This window comes from Labrus mixtus, chromosome 5 (assembly GCF_963584025.1).
Source record: "Labrus mixtus chromosome 5, fLabMix1.1, whole genome shotgun sequence".
NCBI classification, from domain to species: domain Eukaryota; kingdom Metazoa; phylum Chordata; class Actinopteri; order Labriformes; family Labridae; genus Labrus; species Labrus mixtus.
In genome coordinates, this window is record NC_083616.1 from 8,172,932 (window position 1) to 8,194,527 (window position 21,596).

Genomic DNA, 21,596 nt, shown 5'->3' on the forward strand with positions numbered 1-21,596 from the left:
AGTCGGAGGAACCGGAGAGCAGTGGCAGCTAGACGCACCAGCGTTCACTCAACCGGACGTGACATGCTCTGAGAACACGTGCTGCAACAGAGTCCTTGGCAACGATAAACATTACGTGTCTGTCATGGTGGCTCATCATGCCGGCTGCCATGACAACACACGTCCCGTTACAACTATAAAATTACGGATTTGTTTGGCTTCGATAACTGTTGGAAATATTTGAGGTAATGTAAGTACTCGACAAATACTTATATATAACATAGGCTTAGTCAATTCTTAATTATTTTAGATATTTGTAATGTAAACGTTGTTATAAAATTCTACATACTATACCTTTAATGTGTCTGTGATTAACATTGTACAGAAAACACTCTATACAGTGATAAAAAAAAAACACAATAAGGAAATAGGCTTACAACACTAGGGCTGGGACAAAATATAGAAACCTGCGCCGAACTCGTGTATCTGCAAGGCTGCAGTGTGTTCTCTAACGTTGCATCTACATTCATGTCTTTTTTTTTTCATTCCCTTTTTTCGCCATTTATATCTGTTACATTTTTTTTTTAACTATTATTACTACAAGAAAAGGTGTAAGTCTTAAAGGGCATTCTTGGCTACTGTATGATCTTTAGTGCCTGTTAAAAGGACTTCTCCTGGAGTATGAACTAACCCTGATTTCTCTATTTTATGTCAATGCTATACAGTAAGGTCCCTCTGTTATATGAAGCCTCATTGGCCAAGGACATGCTCTTGAGATCCATACGCTGCAGACAGACGCTGAAGTGCTGCTGGCACGGCTGCATTTGTATAATCTTCTCACACTGAGAGATGGTCTCCAAATCTTCAAAGCAACGCCACATGTGCTAAATTTGACTTACTATACTTCTAGATAAAAAAAACTGTACAATTTTACAATAATAAATGGATCTCTCAAGAATACTCCCACACTACACATTTTTCTCTTTCTCCCGCCCACTGACTTTCTTTCTCTCTCTATCTTTGCCCTCTGCCTGCCCCTCTCCCCCTCCATCTGCTTCTCCTCCAAAACTGAACCCCATTTATCTTCCATTCGCAAAATGACTACTTATCACCTGAAGACGGGGGCAGAAAGTATAGAGGGTATGGGTTTAAATTGTAGTGTACAGTGTACCTTGTCAGTATTAGAAGACCGAAAAAAGCCTGTATTTAATAATGTAAGAGTGCTTGGTAAGAGTACCACAGCTGCCTTTTTAGAGACGCAGCAGATGGCTCTTTTTGTCTTCACTCCAAAGCTCATGGAGAAACATGTTTGAGAGTTTTCTCCTTTAATATATCTGTGTTTATGTTCATATATGTGGGATTAGAAAAAGGTGGGTAACTATAAACTACAGTCATTTGAGAAAATAAAGGTAGTTATTTTTTTTTAATTTCTTCCATGAGGAGCCACGCTTACAGGCTTTATATGCGATTTTTTGATCCAGCAGATGTCGCCCTTGAGCACCAGCATGAAACCAAAACAACTTGCAATCTTTATTATGCTCGTATCTTCACACTGCATGTAAATTTACCCGAAATGAGCGCAGTAAAGCAGTGAGTACAGTATGTTATTCTTCTTTTCTCTAGTCCCTCAATTAAACAACTTTTATTTGCGAGGGGAGGAGTCAGCCGGCCGTCCGGGCGATGTAAACAAAGTGAAAATATGACTCGGAAAACTCTGAAAACATCACAGACAGTGGGACTCGGGTGTTACACCCATTGTAGACAGTCATGACTCACAGAGTTATTTTCAGAGGATATACTTTCTATTCTATTTCGATTTCTATTACATTTAAGTGTGAAAAATCGCATATGAAGCCTTTAATGTTTCCTTATTTTTTTAAGCTAGCTGCCTTGCGTTTTTAGCTCTATGACTGTTAATAACTCTAGATTAATCTAACTCCATTTCTTCAAAAACGTCAAACTATTTCTTTGTGTTTATGGAATAACATTGTATTTTATGAACAAAAGGGTTTTCACTTTTTTTTTCTTACAATTAAGAAAATGTAAAAGGTATAACAGGCACATAAATATAACACATGTCAAATACTTCCAAACTAAATAAATCCTTAAGTAATGACTTTCTAAAAAAAAAAGTCAAGTCAAACTCCCTCAAGGTTTGTTGCTCTCAGCTCTTTGTTCACACTGACGTGATGGTGCTTCCTTTACATTGTGTATGTGTTTCTCAGAGACTAGTGTTTACTTCAGATCGTTCTTCGTCTCAAGACCGGTTCTTGAGACCACTTTTTGAAGGTCTCAGTCTCGTCTCGGAATCCAAAGTGTCTTGTTCGATCACAGACAGAGTGGACTCCAGATTTTTATTCAAGACAGAACACCAATGATTGGCTATTTTGTGTACCCCCTGCATACAAGAGGATGATTTTAGTCATGTGAACCCCTCCCTCTCCAATAGATAGCCCTGCCACCATGTGGGGGAAGAGAGAGGGCCCCGTCCATTCAGAGACCTTAAATCCAGAGGCATTATTGCAAAATGTCATCACAAAAATACAACTAAAGGAGAACCAACATTCTTAAATACTTGAAAGTCACATATTATGCAAAATGCACTTTATCATGGTTTTCTAACATTCATGTGTCCCTAGACTGTCTACAAACCCCCAATTATTATGGAAATAGATCCAGCAAATTATACCTCTGGCTCAAATAATTTTGCTCAAAATGAACATTGATTTCCAAAAATAAACGCCTTTTAAAACGTATCAGTGTTTCTCAAATGTAAATGTTAGAAGGGGCTGAATACTAACATTAGCTGTATCTCACAGGTTATTAAATTTTTTTTAAAATCTTAATATGGCCCTTGTGTTTCTGGATTTTCAGTACCCATTATCTGTGTACTTTCTCGTTAATCGGGACGATTTGTAAAGAAAACAGTTGCTCAGATTTGTGATGTTGACATGACTTTATCCTGGACATTTGGCCTTTCCACTTCCTTGCGTGATGTTACGAGCATGGTGCGAAAAAAAACAGCACAGTCCCCTTTCAGAGAGGGGCGTGTTCAGACACAGCTCATTTGCATTTAAAGCGACAGACACAGAAACAGTCTGTTCTGAGCAGGGCTGAAATAGAGGGGTTTTAAGGCATGATAAAAGACAGGATTGAGTGGATTATTAGCAAAAACTTCACAGACATGTTTTGGGGAGCTCTGAGACTCATTTAAACTGGTTGAAAAGGAGAATAATATGTGACCTGAAAAAGAATAAGAACAGAATCATCTTAGAAGGTGTTCATGTAAAATGTGAGGCTCTTTGGGTAACAGGGACTTCTTTGATAGCAGTCCTCAAGTGGCCTCATGGACAAAACCAGGCTGAAAGGCGGCACATTTCCAGCTCGATTAATATAGTCATGGTTACACAGCACTGTCATTGTTCATTATTCCTCAAAGCAAGTGTCATACTCATTTCACACTGATGTTTAAAAGTGTAATAGTTTCCACATACACACCGAGTTCCTGTGACTGCGATTAATCAAACCTTTCATACCTTCACTTTGTCATTGCGTGCATTTCTTCTTCCATGTTTGTATAGTTTCCCTGAGAGCACGACACAAAGTCCGCCCGCTGGAGAAAGTACACAATGTGTACGCATGATGATGTCTGCCACATTATTCTCTTTCTTAAAAAACAAAACCAATGAAATAGATCTAACAGTTCAACTTAAGACTTCATTCCTGAAGATAAATGGACTGAATCATTCTTCTGATTTTACTGCTTCAGGTAGAAATATGGTGAACTCTTTTTGAAACCTTTTGATTTCAGAAGGCTGTGTGAGAAGAAGTTTATGTTGCTCAGTGAGTTCATCCATCTCTTATTTCAAACGGACAATATGCTGACTGAAGGCCAACATATCATGTGCTCTGTGTGACTATGTGATGAAATAAAGGCTTTGTTTAAACCTTGAGGCACTTTAATGCGGTTGTGCTCCTGCCACTGTTAATTTGTCGTTACTGAAAGTTTTCTTCTCTTTCTATCCCATCTAACCTTGAAGAGCTCCTCCTATCAACAGCCTTGCCTCTTTCATTCATCTCCCTGCGTCCTTGAGAACCCCTGCCCCCCTTCAGCAAGCCGGCAGTTCCTGTAGATAGAGACGCTCTGGAAACGAGGACACATCTGGTTTTGACAGCTGAGCCCGCGTCATTCCTCTTCCTGTATCTTACGTTTTATCTGCATAACACCGAGAGGGTTATTCATCCACATCGCCCTGAATTATACTCAGTTTCATTTTACAGTAAGAGTCTTTCCCTTCCTTTGATGCCTCATTATATATAGCTTATATGTGTTGACAACCTTTACTCTGACTTGCTCCACCAGGCTTTTTTTTTGTTTGTAGCAGTTTAAAGCTGAACCAGGAGCTTTTGGGATTTATGAACTTTCCATGTCAGACTGTGTCTCTGAAAGTAGCCGGTACCTCTGTGGAGCTAACGCAGGCTGTGCAAACATTTGCGCGAACTAATCAAACTGAACTGTGTGGAACAACCTCTGTACTATATACATTGATATATCTGTATGACTCAACTTCACAGATCTGTCCTTCCTCTGTCCAGTGCTGACGTCAAAGCCCAGCAGCTCTCACCTTTGAGCCAAATGTTTTATTTAAAATGCCCATTAAACGATCTCAGACTGTTAATGATTCAGAAGCGATGACTTATCAGATAAAAAGAGTCTGATTTTTGCCCCCGGAGCAGCAGGGCCCTCGGTGCTTAAAATAAAGATCTCCTTTAATTCTGCATTTGACTTAATGCAGTGGAAAATGTGAGCCACCCAAGCAGGAGGACGTTTAACTTTGCCGTGCTGTGTTTACATGAAGAACAGTGCATGTGAAGAATTACAAAAAAACAGTTCTACTCTCGTTTCAATCAATCAATCAATCAATTTTTATTTGTATAGCGTCAACTCATAACAAGTGTTATCTCGAGACACTTTACAAGAAGCAGGTAAAATACCTTACTCTTTGTCTGTTAACATTACAAAAGAGCAGGTAAAAAGACCTTACTCATTGTTATGTTACAAAAAGCAGGTAAAAGACCTTACTTATTGCTATGTTACAAAGATCCGGCCTATCCATCATTGTTCTGGCAGGCCGTCAACCGACGATCTTGAGGAGCCTAGGAGAGCTCAAGAGCTCCCAGGAAAGTTTTGAGTGATATCTGTTTAATTTCACATTCTGTCAACACAGCAGCGGTGTTAAAACTAGGTGTGAATGCTGTTTTTACTCAATAAAACATGGCAGTGCTATTTTGTTAGCTCCAAACCTGGCAGTCACACCTCCCAGCAACATTAACATGCTTTGAATCTCATCTTGTCTTGCATGAGAGTCAAAAAGGTGAGCTATAAAGTTGGAACTATTTCGTCAACTCTCTGCCAAGAGCTTTATCTACAGCAATCTGCTCTTAGAAATGTTCCAGCTTTATTTTAGAGGTTGTTCTTTTTACTTCGGATTTGGCATCACAAATGTATCTTTTTCGTCTTTGCAATATTTAATCCATGTTCCTATTTTAAATTTGAACTGACTCGCAATTAAACTGTCTGAGAGCTAGGTAACTATGAATTACACATAGTGGGCTGGCTGAAGTTAAGTTTAAGGTTAGTAAAGATCATTCAAATCGACACAGTACATCATGGTTTTATACTTCAGTAAAACAATCATGTCTAAGATTATGAACATATACTAAGATATTATTGAATCAAAGGCAACGTTCATTTGAGATGGGCTAAAAGAAACCATGGAGGTGAGGGATGTAACCTATAGGTTGTATTATTACAATTCTGCAATGATGTATTCATGCTTATTTAGAATCAAATGCTATATTGAGAGCACATCACAGAAGAAGCCCATGATTAATAGATTTGCACTGATGACGGTACCGATGTTTGAAATAACAATTTAGCCGATAGCTGCCGATACCGATATTTGTTTCATCACTTCTTTGAGTGGAAAACTCCCACAATGGCTCCTTATGTTTCTCTCATGTTTAACTATGAAAACAAGTCAGTGAAAAGAGCCAATGAAAAAAGACTAGATTCCTGCATTTTTTGATTTTACACAACAAATAAACAGCGGCTTCTGACATCGGTTCATACCACATTATTTGCTGATGGACCGATGTCTGTCAACATGGACAATATCTGCCGATACTGATGTTAAATGGATGCATCGGTGCATAACTCTGTACACTGTATTGCACATAAAGGCCTCTGATAGCAGCATTATTTTGCACAGCTCTCTACAGTGTAATTACACATTTACAACTGTGATGACTTTCTTGCACATTCACACCTCCACCTCCCTCTGCAAAGTATGTTGACATCTTGGTTAAATTCAAGTCTTATATTTCACTGTTGATGATCATTTTGGACGTATATTTTCCTATTCTAATTTAAGGCGTATTTATTTCTCAGGTGCTTCAATTACAAGTCGACAATTTACTTAGCAGACGCTTTTATCCAAAGCGACGTACATCAGAGAGTAAGTACAACACAAGCAAGGATCTAGGAAAAAGAAAACAACGTCAGTAAGTGCAAACGATCAGCATTTGATGTGGTAACCTGCAAAACGACAACAACTCACATTATAGGCATGATATAATAATGTATATGTATTGTGGGAAAGCATTGCCATGGTTTGAGATAATAACCATAACTTTCCTCCTATAGAAGCATCGTTAGCTCGTTGTTCATTGTATTGAATTGAGAGATTTTTATAGAGATTTGTTTCTAACTCCCTTAAATTGGACAACAACAATAACGCTTAAAGTGCTACTTGGAGAAATGCATTTCCTAAAAGTGAACTAGTGCTGAGAACAGCCAACTCTGAATAAGTGTAAAGTGTTTTAACACCTTCATGTGAACTGTTTTTGATCACCAGTTATTTAAATGACTCAAATTAGCACTGTTTTGAGGACCTGCATATGTATATTTATATAAACTCTGAATGTGCTCATCTCTGTGTGCTATGTATGAATCATGTGAGTAAGACAGTGTGTGTGTGTGTGTGTGTGTGTGTGTGTGTGTGTGTGTGTGTGATGTGTCTCTGAGAAGAATCTAAGCCTGCACTGCCTCCAGCCATTTTTTAAGCGCATTAAATCTGTAAATGTGAGACCGTCCACAGTCCTCCTGCCTGGCAGCTTCACAGAGAAGCTCAGACGTGTGTATGTAGAGCTCATATTAATTGTGGCCAGTCTCCTTCCTGCCATTAAAAATGCAGGATCTAAAGAAAGTAAAGGTATCAGCGCAGAATTTTAATTCATCATGGCGTCAGGGCTTTTTGAAGTAGATAGCAGTATGCAGGAGCATGAGCGGGGGGGGGGGAGAAGTTCTTATGAGGTTAGTTTGCACACGCTTTCTTAATGCATTTGCTCAGACCAGGACTGATAAAATACAAATGTAAAGGGGGCATAAATATCTGTCTTTTCTGAGCTTTTGGAGTTCTGCCTGGCCTGTGCTCCGTGAAGCACTCGTGGCTGCAGCCGTCTTTGGCGACTCTAGACAGATATGACCTCTGAGCAAGTGCCAGAAAGTGTAAAAAAAAAAAAACTATTTACTTTTACTAAAACAATATTTCCTTAGTCTGCAAGAGCTCAGAAATGTTTCTACTTTTGCATTTACTATAACTCTGTTACACCTGCACGGCATAATACGCAGCCTGAGTGCAATGATATTAACAAAGCAGCCCGTATCAAATATGGATGTGACAAATATTACATATTTCATAATTACAGGAGGCGGGGTGTTTTTATCCGTTTCCTACATTTCTAAGTTCCAGCAGTTTGTCTGATTCTTAGACAAACTTATGAGGTCGCACAGCAGCAGCAGCAGAGCATTCAAAATTCATCAAAGTGTTGCTTTTCCGAGGCTTGTGTTTCATTACGACTGCCTGGCAATGACAATCTTATCTCCAGCACACACTCAGCGGGGAGAGAAGCTCCTCGCACTTCTAATCATTAATCGTTAATAACCTGAGATTGCTACTGTGAAGGGGCTTCAAAAACCAAATAAATATCAATTTTCCTGTGCCACCCCTCTGCAGCTGCTGGATTCAGGCACGACATACAGTTGCTCCTAATTACAACATGCTCTCTTTTCCTGCCATTAATTCTGGTTATTTTCAGCGGAAGCAGAGGGAAACTACTCCTGTTTGGAGGAAACGGACAACTATTGTCGCTGAGAAGGATAAAGCTGTTAGTGGAGACAAATTGTGAACATTTAGCTGATGCAATACCACAATCATGACATGCAACAGTTTCATGTCCTCATATAATGGCAGAGCAAAGCCATGGAAATCTGCTTCCAACATGTCTCCTCCTTCTGAACTCCTCATAAAGCAACACAGTATGAGGTAATGGGAAACAGATGTCAACTGTGCCATGCAATATGATACAATTATGTTTTCTTTAACAGTAATGCGAACCAGCAATAGATTTTAGCTGCAAATGTACAGCACCCGCGGGAAACGCCACACCAATGAATCACAGCAGTGCAGCTGAGAGCTGGCAGCATTGTCTCCAGCTCAGTATGCATGCAGAGGCAGAGTGTGTGTGTGCGTGTGCAAGTGTGTGTGTGTGTGTGTGTGTGTGCGTGCAAGGTCATTGAGGGAGACTCACCACGGTATCTAGAGGAGCCATCCATCTCACTTATCACTATATGTGCCACGGTGAATAATCATATTATGATAAATAGAAGGGCCTCTTCCATTGGAACAAACAGATAGTGCAGATACCACGAGTGAATTTATCTGAATAAAGCGGCAGCACTGAATGTTTGCACACATACAGCAGATACAAAAATGCACGCACGCACACATTTACAGACACACAAAAAAAACGATATCTAAGCAACACAAACAAGCTTCTAGAAGACGCCTCTCATCTCCTCCATTGCTATATCTCTTTATCCACCGTGTACTTGGAAATAAATCACAGGAAAGGATTCTGCTCTACTTTCCATTGACTCCTGTAAATAAAACCTTACACAAAAAGAAAATCTCAAGCAGCAAAAAATATATATAAATAAATAAAACAGCTGGTTATCAAAGGGAGATGTTGGCGGGTATGTGGGTGAGGGTTTGTGTGTAAGACGGAGACAAACAAGACAAAGGTGTAAAATTCACACGATAGCAGCAGGTGAACTAATCAAAGGAAAATGTGACGACACAGCCTCTGCATGTAAGAGAGGTGGGGGTGATGGGATGGATCTGACGAGGAGTTGAATGGGAAATACGAGGACATCAAAGTCTATTTTTGAGCGAGAACAGATGGGGGGGGGAAACAAATGAGGGAACCACCAGGGTATCAGTTATCGTCAATACTGCACCCAGGCAATGGAGCAGCTTTCTCACTGAGCGCTGTTTGTTGGCTGAGCAGCTCGCCTTGCACAGCCTGCAGGCCTGACGTTTAGATACAGGCTGCAAAAAACACGTGCCAAGGCGCAATGATCAAGGTAGATTGTATCACAGCTTTGAGGGGTTACGAGGTCAGTGTGTGCTGTTACATGGCTGACTTATACAGAGTAGACGATCTTTCTTTCAAAAGTAGCTGGGTAATGCTCACCCTGACCTTTGGTGCGTTCATGTCTTCATAAGAAAAGAAAGAAAGACAGTGACGTTAAAAAAGACAGCAGTTAATAAAATGAGAATGAAATATTCCTTAATCTTAGATGTTAGTTCCCTGTTTTCTTGTTTGTAACTAGAATTACATGTAGGCATGGCGGTATCTTTTATCCAGTATATTTTTAGTTTCAGTTCATTTAACTAAAATGTCTGTATTTACAGTACTGTGCAACATCTTTAGGGCACCATTAGCTTTGCTGTCACCATGCCTTCCTTTCTGGAAAGCGCCTGATTAGGAATGGTTTCATTTTGCAGCATGATCCTAATGATCCCAAACACACTGCTGATGCAGTGAAATTCTATCTGGAGAGAAAAACAGGGCCTACAAAGACTGCAGACCTGAATATTATTGAGGTGGTATCCATAGTTTTCACTTGACGTCACACGCTTGAGGAATCGCCCACCTGGGGGGCAAGAAAGGCTTCCTACTGCTGCACGTTATGGAGAAGTTGCTGTTCTCAGTTGCCACCTCCTTATTTTAACCTGTTTTTATTTTTGAAACAAAAGACAGTTGTTCAACGTGATGCACAAACTGATGAGGGAACAAGTTGTGCTTCTACAGAAATCCATCAGAGAAAATGAAACCCAGAGGAGAGGAGGTTGTGGATTAATGCTGTTTGACGCTCTGCTGTCCCTTGAGGGAACAATAGAACAGACTTCTCCTAATCCTGCCATGAAATATTGTGTTAACTTCATTAAAATACTTCTGACTGTTAACTGCCCCAGAACACTGAGTGAAAGTGATGGCTGACAGTGATCCTGATTATATTGTTAACTAACATTAGCTAGCTAATGTTGGTACGCACTTGTGCTTTCTTTACCTTCACTTCCCAAACTGCAGCGTTATTGACCCAGCTATTGCATGTGCAAAGAACAACAACAAAGACGTCACACAAAGCATTATGTTTTGGAAGTAAACAAGGCGGCCACTGTCCAATAGGACCCCTCAAGTTCTGTCTGTACAGAAGTGTCACCCTAAATGCTTAAGGTCTAATCTTATAATGGTCTACTTCACTGTTCCTCAACTGACTACCTCCATTGCAGCTGTCTTCCTTGTTTGTTTTTTGAGTGACTCTCGCTCCCGTCTCATCCCACTTGCGCAGAACTGTGACGAATATTGCGCCAGAGTGACGTCAAAGTAGTATACATTTCAACCTGGCTTTTCAGACTGAGGTCACTGTGTAAAAGATCCAACCTGTTTTAGCGTGAACATAGTCAAACTGTAGCTGGACCCTTGGACATTTTAAAAGGATTTCAAATCTGATTGTTATTAGCCTGTTATGAAGGTCTGGTGGCCAGTTTGTTTCTGTGTGTTTGTTTTGACTCGACTGAATTGTGACTCAGATGAAACAATATGTTTGTGGCATATCAATTCAGATATCCAATTAGGGGAAAACCCTTTGCTTGTGCTCTTTGTATCTGTCTGTATATAAAAAATGTAGTAGTGTGTGTTTACAACATCTAGTTAGCCTGAAAGATACTGTAGCACTGAATCCAGGGACATTTCAAAGAAATGATGGGTACTCTCTGCTTAACCTCCTTCATCCTTCCTTTCTCCCTTCATTCCTCCTTGTCCCCTTCCTGCCACCAGGGGAACATTACTTTTTCAAACACTGACAGCATGACAGGTTCAAATTAGGTGCCAATTACATCCATTTGAGTGACTTGTTTTCTGGTAAACTTAAGCTGCAAGCAGACATTGGACTGAGACCCCCAGAAGTAATTTCATATCACAAAATAAGCCCAGAGCCCGCTGGTAAAATAATGTGCATATGCTCAACATTTGAGGTCCCGCTATAATTACACTCGTCTTTCACAGAGTTTGGCTCACTCCCTTTCATCACAAGTGTGTATTAGCTGGTCGGTCAGTGTGGTTGGGATACGGTTGTATTTTTATTCTGTTCAAACCAAAACACATTACTCATGATTTCAAAGGGAGATGCAAGAGAGAAATGCTTATTAATGACAAACCCTCTCTTATAATGAGGGTCAGACTGCTGAAAAATGCTGCCTTAGTCAGAAAATAGCTGGCAGTATGTCAAAAAGCTTAAGGCAAACTACGCTGCATAATTCGACGATAATGATACTACATGACATCCTTCTTTAGTGAAAACATAAAGTGCAAACCACAAAGGTGAGAAAGGACAGAGAAACAGCTCAGGCCCTCTCGTGTTGAACATGACCTTTTCTTACCAGCCAGAGTTGAACTCAACATGGGCATCAAAGAAGCCGACGACAGGAGCCGTGGCGGCGTTCCAGCCATGTATCCTGGCTCGGATTAGGCCCTCCCGCTTGCTGTTCCTCACGATCTTCACCAGACCGGGGTATCGTTTGTTCACATACTGGTCCAGGTTGAATTTCAACTCCACTGAAAGAGAGTAGATCAGAGAGAAGCTTTTTTTAATGACATCCAAATTAGTGTGAGGACATTAACCAGGCAGCTGTTGCAAATGATAATGAGCTTCCAAGATTAACCAATCTAAATGTTGAATTCTTGACTTTAAGTCTTTAGTCCAGGACCGCAGGGGAAGTTGAGCCAAGTTAAAAAAGTTGGGAACTAGTTTTGCTTTTAAATATAATCATTTTTTTCATTGATAGTCCCTTCAGATTAGGTCATGACTTTTTCGACAACAAAAATAATTTGTCAAATTGCTTGTAATCCTGCTTTTCATACACAGTTACTGTAAACTCCTTTACAGGTGCCTATAAATTACTTGAACACCTGGATACCAACACAAAAAAATTGGGTGTTTGACATTTGTATAAAAACAAAATCAAGATATAAATGTTTAACCTGCAGCTAGTCTATGGTTTGGAGGTATTGACCATCAACACCTAGCCTAACGTTAGCTAGATAGCACACAACACTCCTGTAGTTGTTTTTGCAGAAGCAATATGTTTACACATCTCCAGTTGAACCCGTTGCGTAATGTAAACTGAATATTAATCTACATAACATGTAACCAAGGCAGTTGTGGAGTAAGCAGGAGTTACATGTCATTTGTTTTCACTGGGCTAGCCAACTTCCAACACCACCATGAGTCTGGCTAACAGGGATTAGCCAGATGGTTAGCGAACAGCTTTTGCCAAACTGTGGAGCCACACTAAACAACTAAGCACACCTAAGTATGGATAACTACTTCAAAAATATCGATTTTCCAACCTTGAATATTCTGTCTTTTATATTTTGCCACAGTATATCCTGAGCAAATGTCAATCTCAAAAACCTGGTGCATGGTGTCAACGCCAAATAGTGAGAGGAAAAAGATAATGTGAGACAAGTTATGAAAAGGATACAAATATGATGGGAAAGGTAAGAGATCACCAGAGGGCTCTTGATTTTAATAATATGTAAGAATATATTTTGTTCTTTGGCTCCTAAGGTGACTTTTGAGTGATTAAATATAAACCAAACTAAATCCAACAGTAATTCAGTCTTTCTAAGTCAGTCTCCAAGGTTTACTGTAAGTGCTGCTGTGTAGAAACTGTCTAATGCATTCATGTGCTGACATCTTTATACCAGCTGGATTATAACATCTCTCCACCTGCTCCTACTCTCACAGATGATGCTGACTGTCATCAACAGAAACAAAGTTCGCCGGGGATAAACAGCCACTTGCACAAATTGCTGTCAGTGTTTTCGTCTTAGGATGGATGGCTGTTTGAGCTTCTCCTCTGGGTTACTGCTGTGCATTCCACTTTCTGAGGGAGAGATTAATAAGGATGCTTGTGGCACACCGGCTCTGAACAGCATCCACACCTAGCTCCTGCCTTTGCCTCACAACATAAATCAGACGGTGAAAGTTAAAGAAAGCCGGTCTAATCCTCTGTCTGTGTGACGGAGGAGACGCAGAGAGAGGAGGGTTGTCTGGAATATTTTTTAGCTAAGGGTCTTGACATAAAGCTGTGGCTGCTGAGGGGAGAGAGGGTGAATTCAGACGCAGTGACCCTTGAAGTAAACAGGCCTTAGTACTTGACACTAAATTAAAGCAACTGCTGAGTCATGGGAACGTCTGTCTGTAGATGTGTGGTCCATTTTAATGGTGCTCTCTGTTGAACATGATCCTCTACTGTCTATTATGAGGTGATTTCTCACTGTCAGAAACCCAGTGGCTGTTGTTGGCTGCCCCTGCATGCAGGCTTTTCTGTATAAAATAAATAAATCCCTGTCAAATGATGGCTGGTTGGTTCAATAATTGCATCACAACCGTTACACTCTGCTCTCCAAATGGGATGTTGACTTGCATACAATCAAAACCTGTACACACACACAGAACAGAACAACTACTTAGACAACAAAGGGAAACCATTACACTTTTGGGGGAAACATTTTTGCAACTCACAGGTTCTGAATTAATAAGCAGATATGTATGCACTGAGATGATATAGGTATACTTCATCTAAAGAAACTCCAGTCTGGGTCTCAAGGTGAGAAAAAACTCAGAAAACAGTCAAAATTAAAAACAATATTTTTGATTGGCTAATCACTGTTCAATACCATGTTCTGTGTTTATTGGCTCTTTGGCAGGTGTTGTGTGAAAAGGACTTTAATTTTAGGCAGATTGTGAATTTGAAGTCTGGCCAGATTTCAGCCAAATCAAGTGGTGTGTGCCGTGAAATGTACAGGAGGGCAAAAGTGGCCACCATGGATTGATCTACTGCTCTTGCTTCAAAGTTACAATTCATTTAGCAGACGCTTCACAAACGATTCACTCAATAAGATTGAGATGACATTTCACCACAACCTTTTTACAATCGTAAAGTGTTTTCCCGACCTAAGGGGGTGGCTATCTGCAAATGAAGAGTGGCTTTGGTTCCCTGTCAACCAGGACTGAGAGATAAGAATGTGTATCCACTCTGTCGTCCAAATATGGTCACTTCAGCTTAAAAGAAAAGTCAAACGGTTGTGGCAAAAATGTCAATCTTGAGGCCTGGAAAGGGGGCTCCCTAACAAATGGACTAATGTGCTCTTCTTTTGTCTGCTAAAAAAAATCAAAAATACAGCAAGTCAAACATATAGAGAATGACTATAAAACACACAGACAAAATTGAATACAGATGGGGCGCTGGTGGCTCAGTGGTTAGTGCGTGTGCCCTATGTATGGAGGCTTTGCTCCTCCAAGCGGGTGACCCAGGTTCAAATCCCACTTGTGGCTCCTTTCCCGGTAATACCCTACTCTCTCCCTGATTTCTGACTCTATCCAATGTCCTATCTCTCAATTAAAGGCACAAAAAAGCCCCCCCCCCCCCCCCCCCCCCCCCCCCAAAAAAAAGAAAAAAATGAGTAGAGATGTCATGTAAAGTCATCAGTGAATCAAACATTCATCTTCACTGTGATTTCTTCAGATCAGGCTCTGTTGGGATGTGCCTTGTGTTGCTCAGGGTCCTAATACTTTTTTCAGTTTGGTTCTGTCTCTTCAAGGTTCTGAACTTGTGCTTCTAGTCTCCTTCATCATCCTCCCACACTGCAGCTACAATATGATAAAAGCTATTAGAGTGTAATAATTACTGGGCTTCGCAAGGAAGGAGAAAAGTTATGGGCTTCCCTCTGAACCTGGCAAATAAAACATTGGACTGCTTCCACGAGAGCAGAGTTATGGAGCAGGGAATACATTTTAAAGGACTAGCAGAGCAACATAGCAGAGGATAAACAACTCTCCATCATGCTATGAATTTAAAATGAATGCAGAGTAGACTCTGATAGAACCATGAGTTTCTCTGCAGACATGAGAGATTATTGATTCGGCTGCGTTAAGAATGGATGGTGAAGAGGTATTAAAAATGCTTTTGGTTATTCAAACCGTGGAAAGACTCAGAATTAACTTACATGCTGCAAAGCTTGAATCTTATATTCCCACCTGCTGCCTCCCATGTGCTCACTATCTAGCAGCATACCTGTTATTAAAAATAAGATGCAGGATTTTCTTTGTTCCCCATCCAGTCAGATCGGCTTAAGAACACCTGTCAGTGTTGTTTTGTTGTCTGGTGGAGTAAAATGATCTCCCTCGGATAACAGAGATTTACTTCTGCAGCACAAACCTCAGTCCACATTTTTCTGAACGGGGATTTATGGACTTGTCTGAGACACTGATACAGAAACAGGTCTGAAATTGATCCCTTTGATCGATCTGAAACAGACTAGTGAAGTTACCCAGTAAACTGCCTCATCACGAGTAATGTGTTAATTAAGTATTCAGAAAAATCCAAGGGAAAAGTAAAATGATACTCCTTGTCTGGGCACACCAGCTTCTCAGGAATCACATCCAAACACTTTGCTTCAGTATGAGCACTCCTCCACCCTTAACTTGATCTTAACATTGTTACATCTACGTCATTTCAGCTCTGACAAAATTGATTGATGACAGATAAATGAAGAATTGTTTTCATAGATTGTTTTGCCTCTGGTTTTTCAGCTCTTCCTTACACTTTGTTTAATTTCCTTGGAAAAAGGTTTATGGCCATTTTGACAGTTTAACAGGCTATTTAAAAATTGCCTGTTGCAGGCTGAAGAAGCATTCGTGTGGCAATTAAAATACAATTTTGGAGTGCTGTTCTGATTGTATTTCTTGTTTGAACATTTTATGGGATTCAGCACCCAGTTGTTTTACGTTGAAAGGGAGTTGAGCGAGTTGTTTTCTCTATCATTATAGCATTTGTAATACGACAGAATACAGCAGCCACCTAGTCCATGATGAAGTCCAGGAGCAATCAAAAATCGCAGATATCCTCTTCATATACCGTTTTCAAAGCCCAGAAGAGTCCAATATTTTCAACACACAGCAGCAAACATCCACCATATGGGCTACCTCAGCTTCTCCAGGTGATATCAGCTTTATTACGCCTGATGAGCTAGGAGGGCGTCCGACTCTGTCAAACTAAACATGTTGCAGGCTAGTTTCAAGCTCAATACTGGCATTAACACCATGTTCCCCTTGAATAGCTTTCACAGTATATATATTACTGCAGCACATTGCTGCTCCCAACATCTATATTGAGCTGGTGGTCATTTTTTGCTAGTGTGTGATTGCGTATGTGAGCGTGGTAAAAAAGAAGATAAAGGCGCACTAAATGGGCTTGAATGGTTCTTATGCATGCTATGAACTTTAATCCTCCTGCTGCCACTGTACGGGAGATATACTAACTAAGCTTTTCCTGCCCCTCTCCTTTTTGCTGTCAATACATTGATTATATTGCTTGTTAATTGTACTGAGAGGTAAACACAAGATACACTGCTTTGTGACTGCAATTAGATCCTGAAATCTGAATGAGAAGTTTAACAGAGTGAGAGGCGATTAAGTGTTTCAATTAGAGTGCAACTAAGACACACTATTACTCATTAACTAGGAGATGAGCAGAGAAGCTTCAGGCACTTCTTGGTTTTATTCAAGCAGAAAATCTACCTTCCTACGCAAAAATATAAGCAAACTTTGCATCCAGATCTGGTCCATTGCCCTCTGACTTTGTGAGCTAATACTAATGTAAGTGCTACAGCAGCCGTAATCATTTTAAAACTTTGAAAATTCATCACAAATCATTTGTACATGCTACAACATATAGCTCACATTACACACAAGGCTTTAAATCACTACTTACACATGTACTGAAATCAGTAAATGGAGGCACTAATTTGTCCTTCGAGATTGCCAAAATCAAAGCACATGGAAAGTGTCTCACAGAAGCTTTACATCAAAACGTAGGGCTGATTGAACAGGATTATTTTCATTCTTTGAGCAATGAGCCTTAACTGAACAAACTGAAGATCAAAATGAAGATCATTGTATAAATATTGTAAATATTGTATAAGCTTTCACTTCAATAGTCACAATGTAGATAACAAATTTCCTACATTAAAATGAGAAACTCTCAGCTCACAAGCGTGACTCTGTGTGAATATATGCAATGTTTAAATTATTTCAGCCCCACTTTAAATTAATATTACAAGCTGTACTCAGCTGGTCCTCAGTCTCCTGGTTTCATTATATGGATCATTATGTTGTCAATTTGGTGGTGGTATTTACTGCGATTGAATCCTGTAGGGCTCATTAAGCCTTTCCTTGCTGCTAATATGGGGAACAACAATGAATTTGAGTCGTCGAGCCCGCTATGCGCACAGCAAAAGATCATCAATGGAAATGTAGATTTAATGCTGGAGCCAGTGTTGTGAATGAACCTCTCAGCCACCAGTAAAGTCACTGGCTGTTCCAGCAATGGAAATGTGTCGCCGCTAGTAGGCAAACATGCTTCCTGTGTGTAATTTATTATCACACCAGGAGTGAGTGTGCCCGTCCCTCCACTCATCTCACTGAGCCTTGTTTCAATGGGAGGGACCAAACAGAGCCATCCCGAAAAGGTCAAATAGTCAGTCTGCATTTAAATTTTTCCAATGTCCGTGCACAGCGGCTCCAAAGAATCAGCTCACACATCTGCACAAATAATCTTTACCTTAACATACAGAAGAATATGCAAGTGTGCAATGACCTGAATACGGCAAGGCAGGTAGACACTGAAGCATCTATAGCCGGGACTAGATGTCAGTGGAGTGCACACAGCATGCTAATGTTAACCCTCTATGGTATGCATTATGAAATCAATGAGGGGAAAAAATGGTGGTGTTTTTCCTACTTAATATTGGGCATTATAACAATATCAATAAAGATTTCTGTTATCTTTAAATTAATTTATTTCTTAATAGTTTGTTGCCTGGAGGCAACATGGTGCCTTAACGGACAAATTGAATATTTGATATTTTCATGCTGAAAAAAAGATGTTTGATTTTTTAAAACATTAATTTATTTTACCAAACACTTTAACAAGCTTATTTATCTAGTTTTTTTTTTTTATGTATGACACGTTTCATATCCAGCTGTTGCTCTCAGGCAACATTGTACCATTGTGGGACACAAAAAAAGTCAAATGATCATATCATCAAATGATCATATCAAGTCATTACAATCAACACTGTTTCAATGGAAAACATTAAATATCAGACCTTATCCTTATACTTCATACAAACAATTTCCTTCCTCACTAATGCGACTCTCTGCTTCTGAAATTTGGGGAAGCAACTCCCAACAGAAAAACAAAGGTAGGTAGCACATTTTGAGCACTACACGTTTAAAATGCCAGAACAACCTGGGTGTTTGCATCGTCACTCACCTCGTCATCATTATATGACACCCTATCTGCTCGCAGGGCCACCTATGATTTATGCCTTTTTGAAAGTGCCATAGAAAATCATCATATGTGCAGATAAAGTATGTGAATCAGATATTCTTATTTGTGCATGATAAAATATTATTCATGGCAAAAGCTTTAAAATATTTCCATGACAATGTTCTCTCAGGGCAACGTAAAGTTTTTGAAACTACTTCTTTCATTAGCATGAAGGTGACTTCAATTTTTTTGGAGGTGATTATCTGGATGAAAATTAGTGAAAAGAATAAATATGGGGTTGTGTGACATGTACACGTTCTAAAAAGTAATCAATATTGAGCCTTGTGTGTTATGTGAACAGTTTTTTTGCATCATCATTGGTTAGTATATAAGTTCCCCTCTACTTAGGTAGTATTAGACATTAATTGGGTGTTTTGTTTTATTAAAAAAAAATCTAAAATATGCTATGTTGCCTGGTACATCAGACTGTGATGCTTTACAGCTCAGTTTACAGATCAATGACAGATCAGCTCTTTAATTAGTTAGCACTGCTTTTAAAGACATAGAGACAAATGCTGATCATCAGTTCATATTGTTACATCTCTGGCTGGAGACAACTTTATTGAAACAGTACTGATTAGATTCCTTTACTGAAGTGTCACATTGGAAAGCTGTTAAAATCTCAAGGGTCCAATTAGTTAGCAATGGTATGCAGATTTGTTATTTTAACATCAGAAAATCAGACAGCCGTGTGATGCCATGTGGTTACTCAATTCAAAACACAACAGAAGCATCTGAAACAGTTTAAAGCAGTTATGTGTTTAAAGCAGTTATGTATCTATTCGCCTGCTCAGCTATCACATTCATTACTTTCTAATTGAAAAAGTGTTCTGTCCCAAAACATTATACTCAAGGAAGGATGCTACATATACCGGTTTAGCTCCTGACCAGCTTCAGCTTTATTAGAATCAACAAGGAGAGGAGCGACAGGGACTCGGGGAGTGAGTAGATTATTTTTATGTTTACCTTTTGTGCTTTTCATTGCTCGTGGTTATGTTGAAAATGGACCACGGTCAGTTGGCTGGACAAGAATAAAGCCTAAATATGTGTTGTTATTGTGAGTATGGGTGCAGTCCAAATTGAAAACTAGTTAGAGCTACTCATGTAGGTATGTCGCGGACACTGAAGCTTCAGTGTTTAGCCACCTCTGCATCGGTCTTGAAACCTTTCTGCGTTCTAACCTCGCGATTTTTCAAAAGCCTCTCCAATATTTATTCTAGGTTTACCACGTATCTAGGTTTGGAGCTTATTAGAAAATGCAGAGGCTTTTTAAGTTAGGTAGAATCAATTTGCTTGTCCGCTTCCATCGCTGAAACACCTTTTGGTTTGAAGTGATAACTGGTCTCATATCTGGCAAAACAAGGGGCATCTAAAACGGCCGTGTGGGCCTACCTTCTCTGGTTAAAACAAATACAGACATACAAAATATGATTGGTTGATGTCAGAGAAGCCAACACTTCCACACAGCATGTTTCCTAAATGTCTGATGATATAGTAAGGTCATTTTATGATTTAATTCAGTAGGTATCTTACATTTTGATCCTTCAAGTCAAATTCATTTTGTTATATTGTTTATTAGTTCATTAACATTTAGTGCTTTTCTTCTTGTCAATTTAAAAACTCTTCCATTGACTATTATTTTTGGCCGTTGTTAATACAGCATTGTCTCACTACCACCTTTATTTTCTAAACATTTCAGCAAAGAGCTGCATATCTACAGTACAGATGCAGCACACATATTATCCTTACAACTGTTCAACATTAGCATTCATTTGGAGTTATTGTACAGGCAGTTCAGTGAATTCTTGAGGGAAATAGATATCAGGCTCTCGCAGCTGAATGCTACACTGTTTTCTCCAGCTAGTAGTTTAATTTGTCTCTCTCTTCTCTAGGTTTCTGAGGAGATTTTACCCCAGCAGACATGGAGCAAAGAGGATGTGGGTACAAGATACAATCCGTATTCTGCAAAAGTACGGTGAATATCATACATTTGGAAAAGAGCGCCGGTGTAGTCAATAGTGCCTTTCTGAAAGGTTGAAAGATTGTAACCTTGAGCGCTCTCTCCTCATTGAAAACTATTTTAAAAAGACACTGGTGCTCAGAAAAAAAACGCTAGGTGGACACAGGGCCTAAGAGTAATAAAACCTAATGAGATCAAGGAGAGGTTCAATCAAATTAAATTTAATAATTTCAGAAAAATGGCAGTGAAAAAGGCTTGTCCTTCAAATATCTATTTAAGGATTACACTTCAGTCAGATGTGTGCTGCACACTGATGCAATGAGAGGAGGGGTCAGCCTCTGTCTGGTCACTGGCTCTTTACGCTCTATGTTTAATAGGGAGCAGTTACAGAGTCAGTATGTGCCAGTGGTGACTCCTGCTTGGCCTTCTCTCAGTATGTTATTCATGCTCCTTTCTCCACTGCCAGCCTGCAGGAGGGAGGCCTGATACTCTGTGCCAAGTGAAGGAGGGCCAAGTGTCGACTGAAATCTAGTTCATTGTCCCTCCGCCTCCAAACAAGAAAGCTGTTGGAGCCTGGAACCGAGCGTCATTAGCTGCTGTGATCGTCATGGCGTGGAGGAAACCAAAGCATTTCCCCATTTTGCAATGGAGACCGTTGTTCAGAAAAAGACGAGGCAAATCCCATCCCTCCTCTTTCCTCAGTTTTGGAGCTATTTTTAAACCTAGTGTTGAAGAGTCCACCCTCAGGGGTTCCCTATCCTTTCAGCTCTTACTCACGAAACCAAACA

General features: G+C 39.8%; 1 protein-coding gene across 1 annotated transcript in view; it reads right to left on the minus strand.

The window, feature by feature from the left end:
* galnt9 (polypeptide N-acetylgalactosaminyltransferase 9) overlaps nucleotides 1–21,596 on the minus strand; it is a 103,711-nt gene that overhangs the window by 53,710 nt on the left and 28,405 nt on the right. The window contains exon 4 of the mRNA XM_061037597.1: nucleotides 11,829–12,003. Coding sequence (XP_060893580.1) covers nucleotides 11,829–12,003 — 175 coding nt within the window. The remainder of the gene's footprint in view (nucleotides 1–11,828; nucleotides 12,004–21,596) is intronic.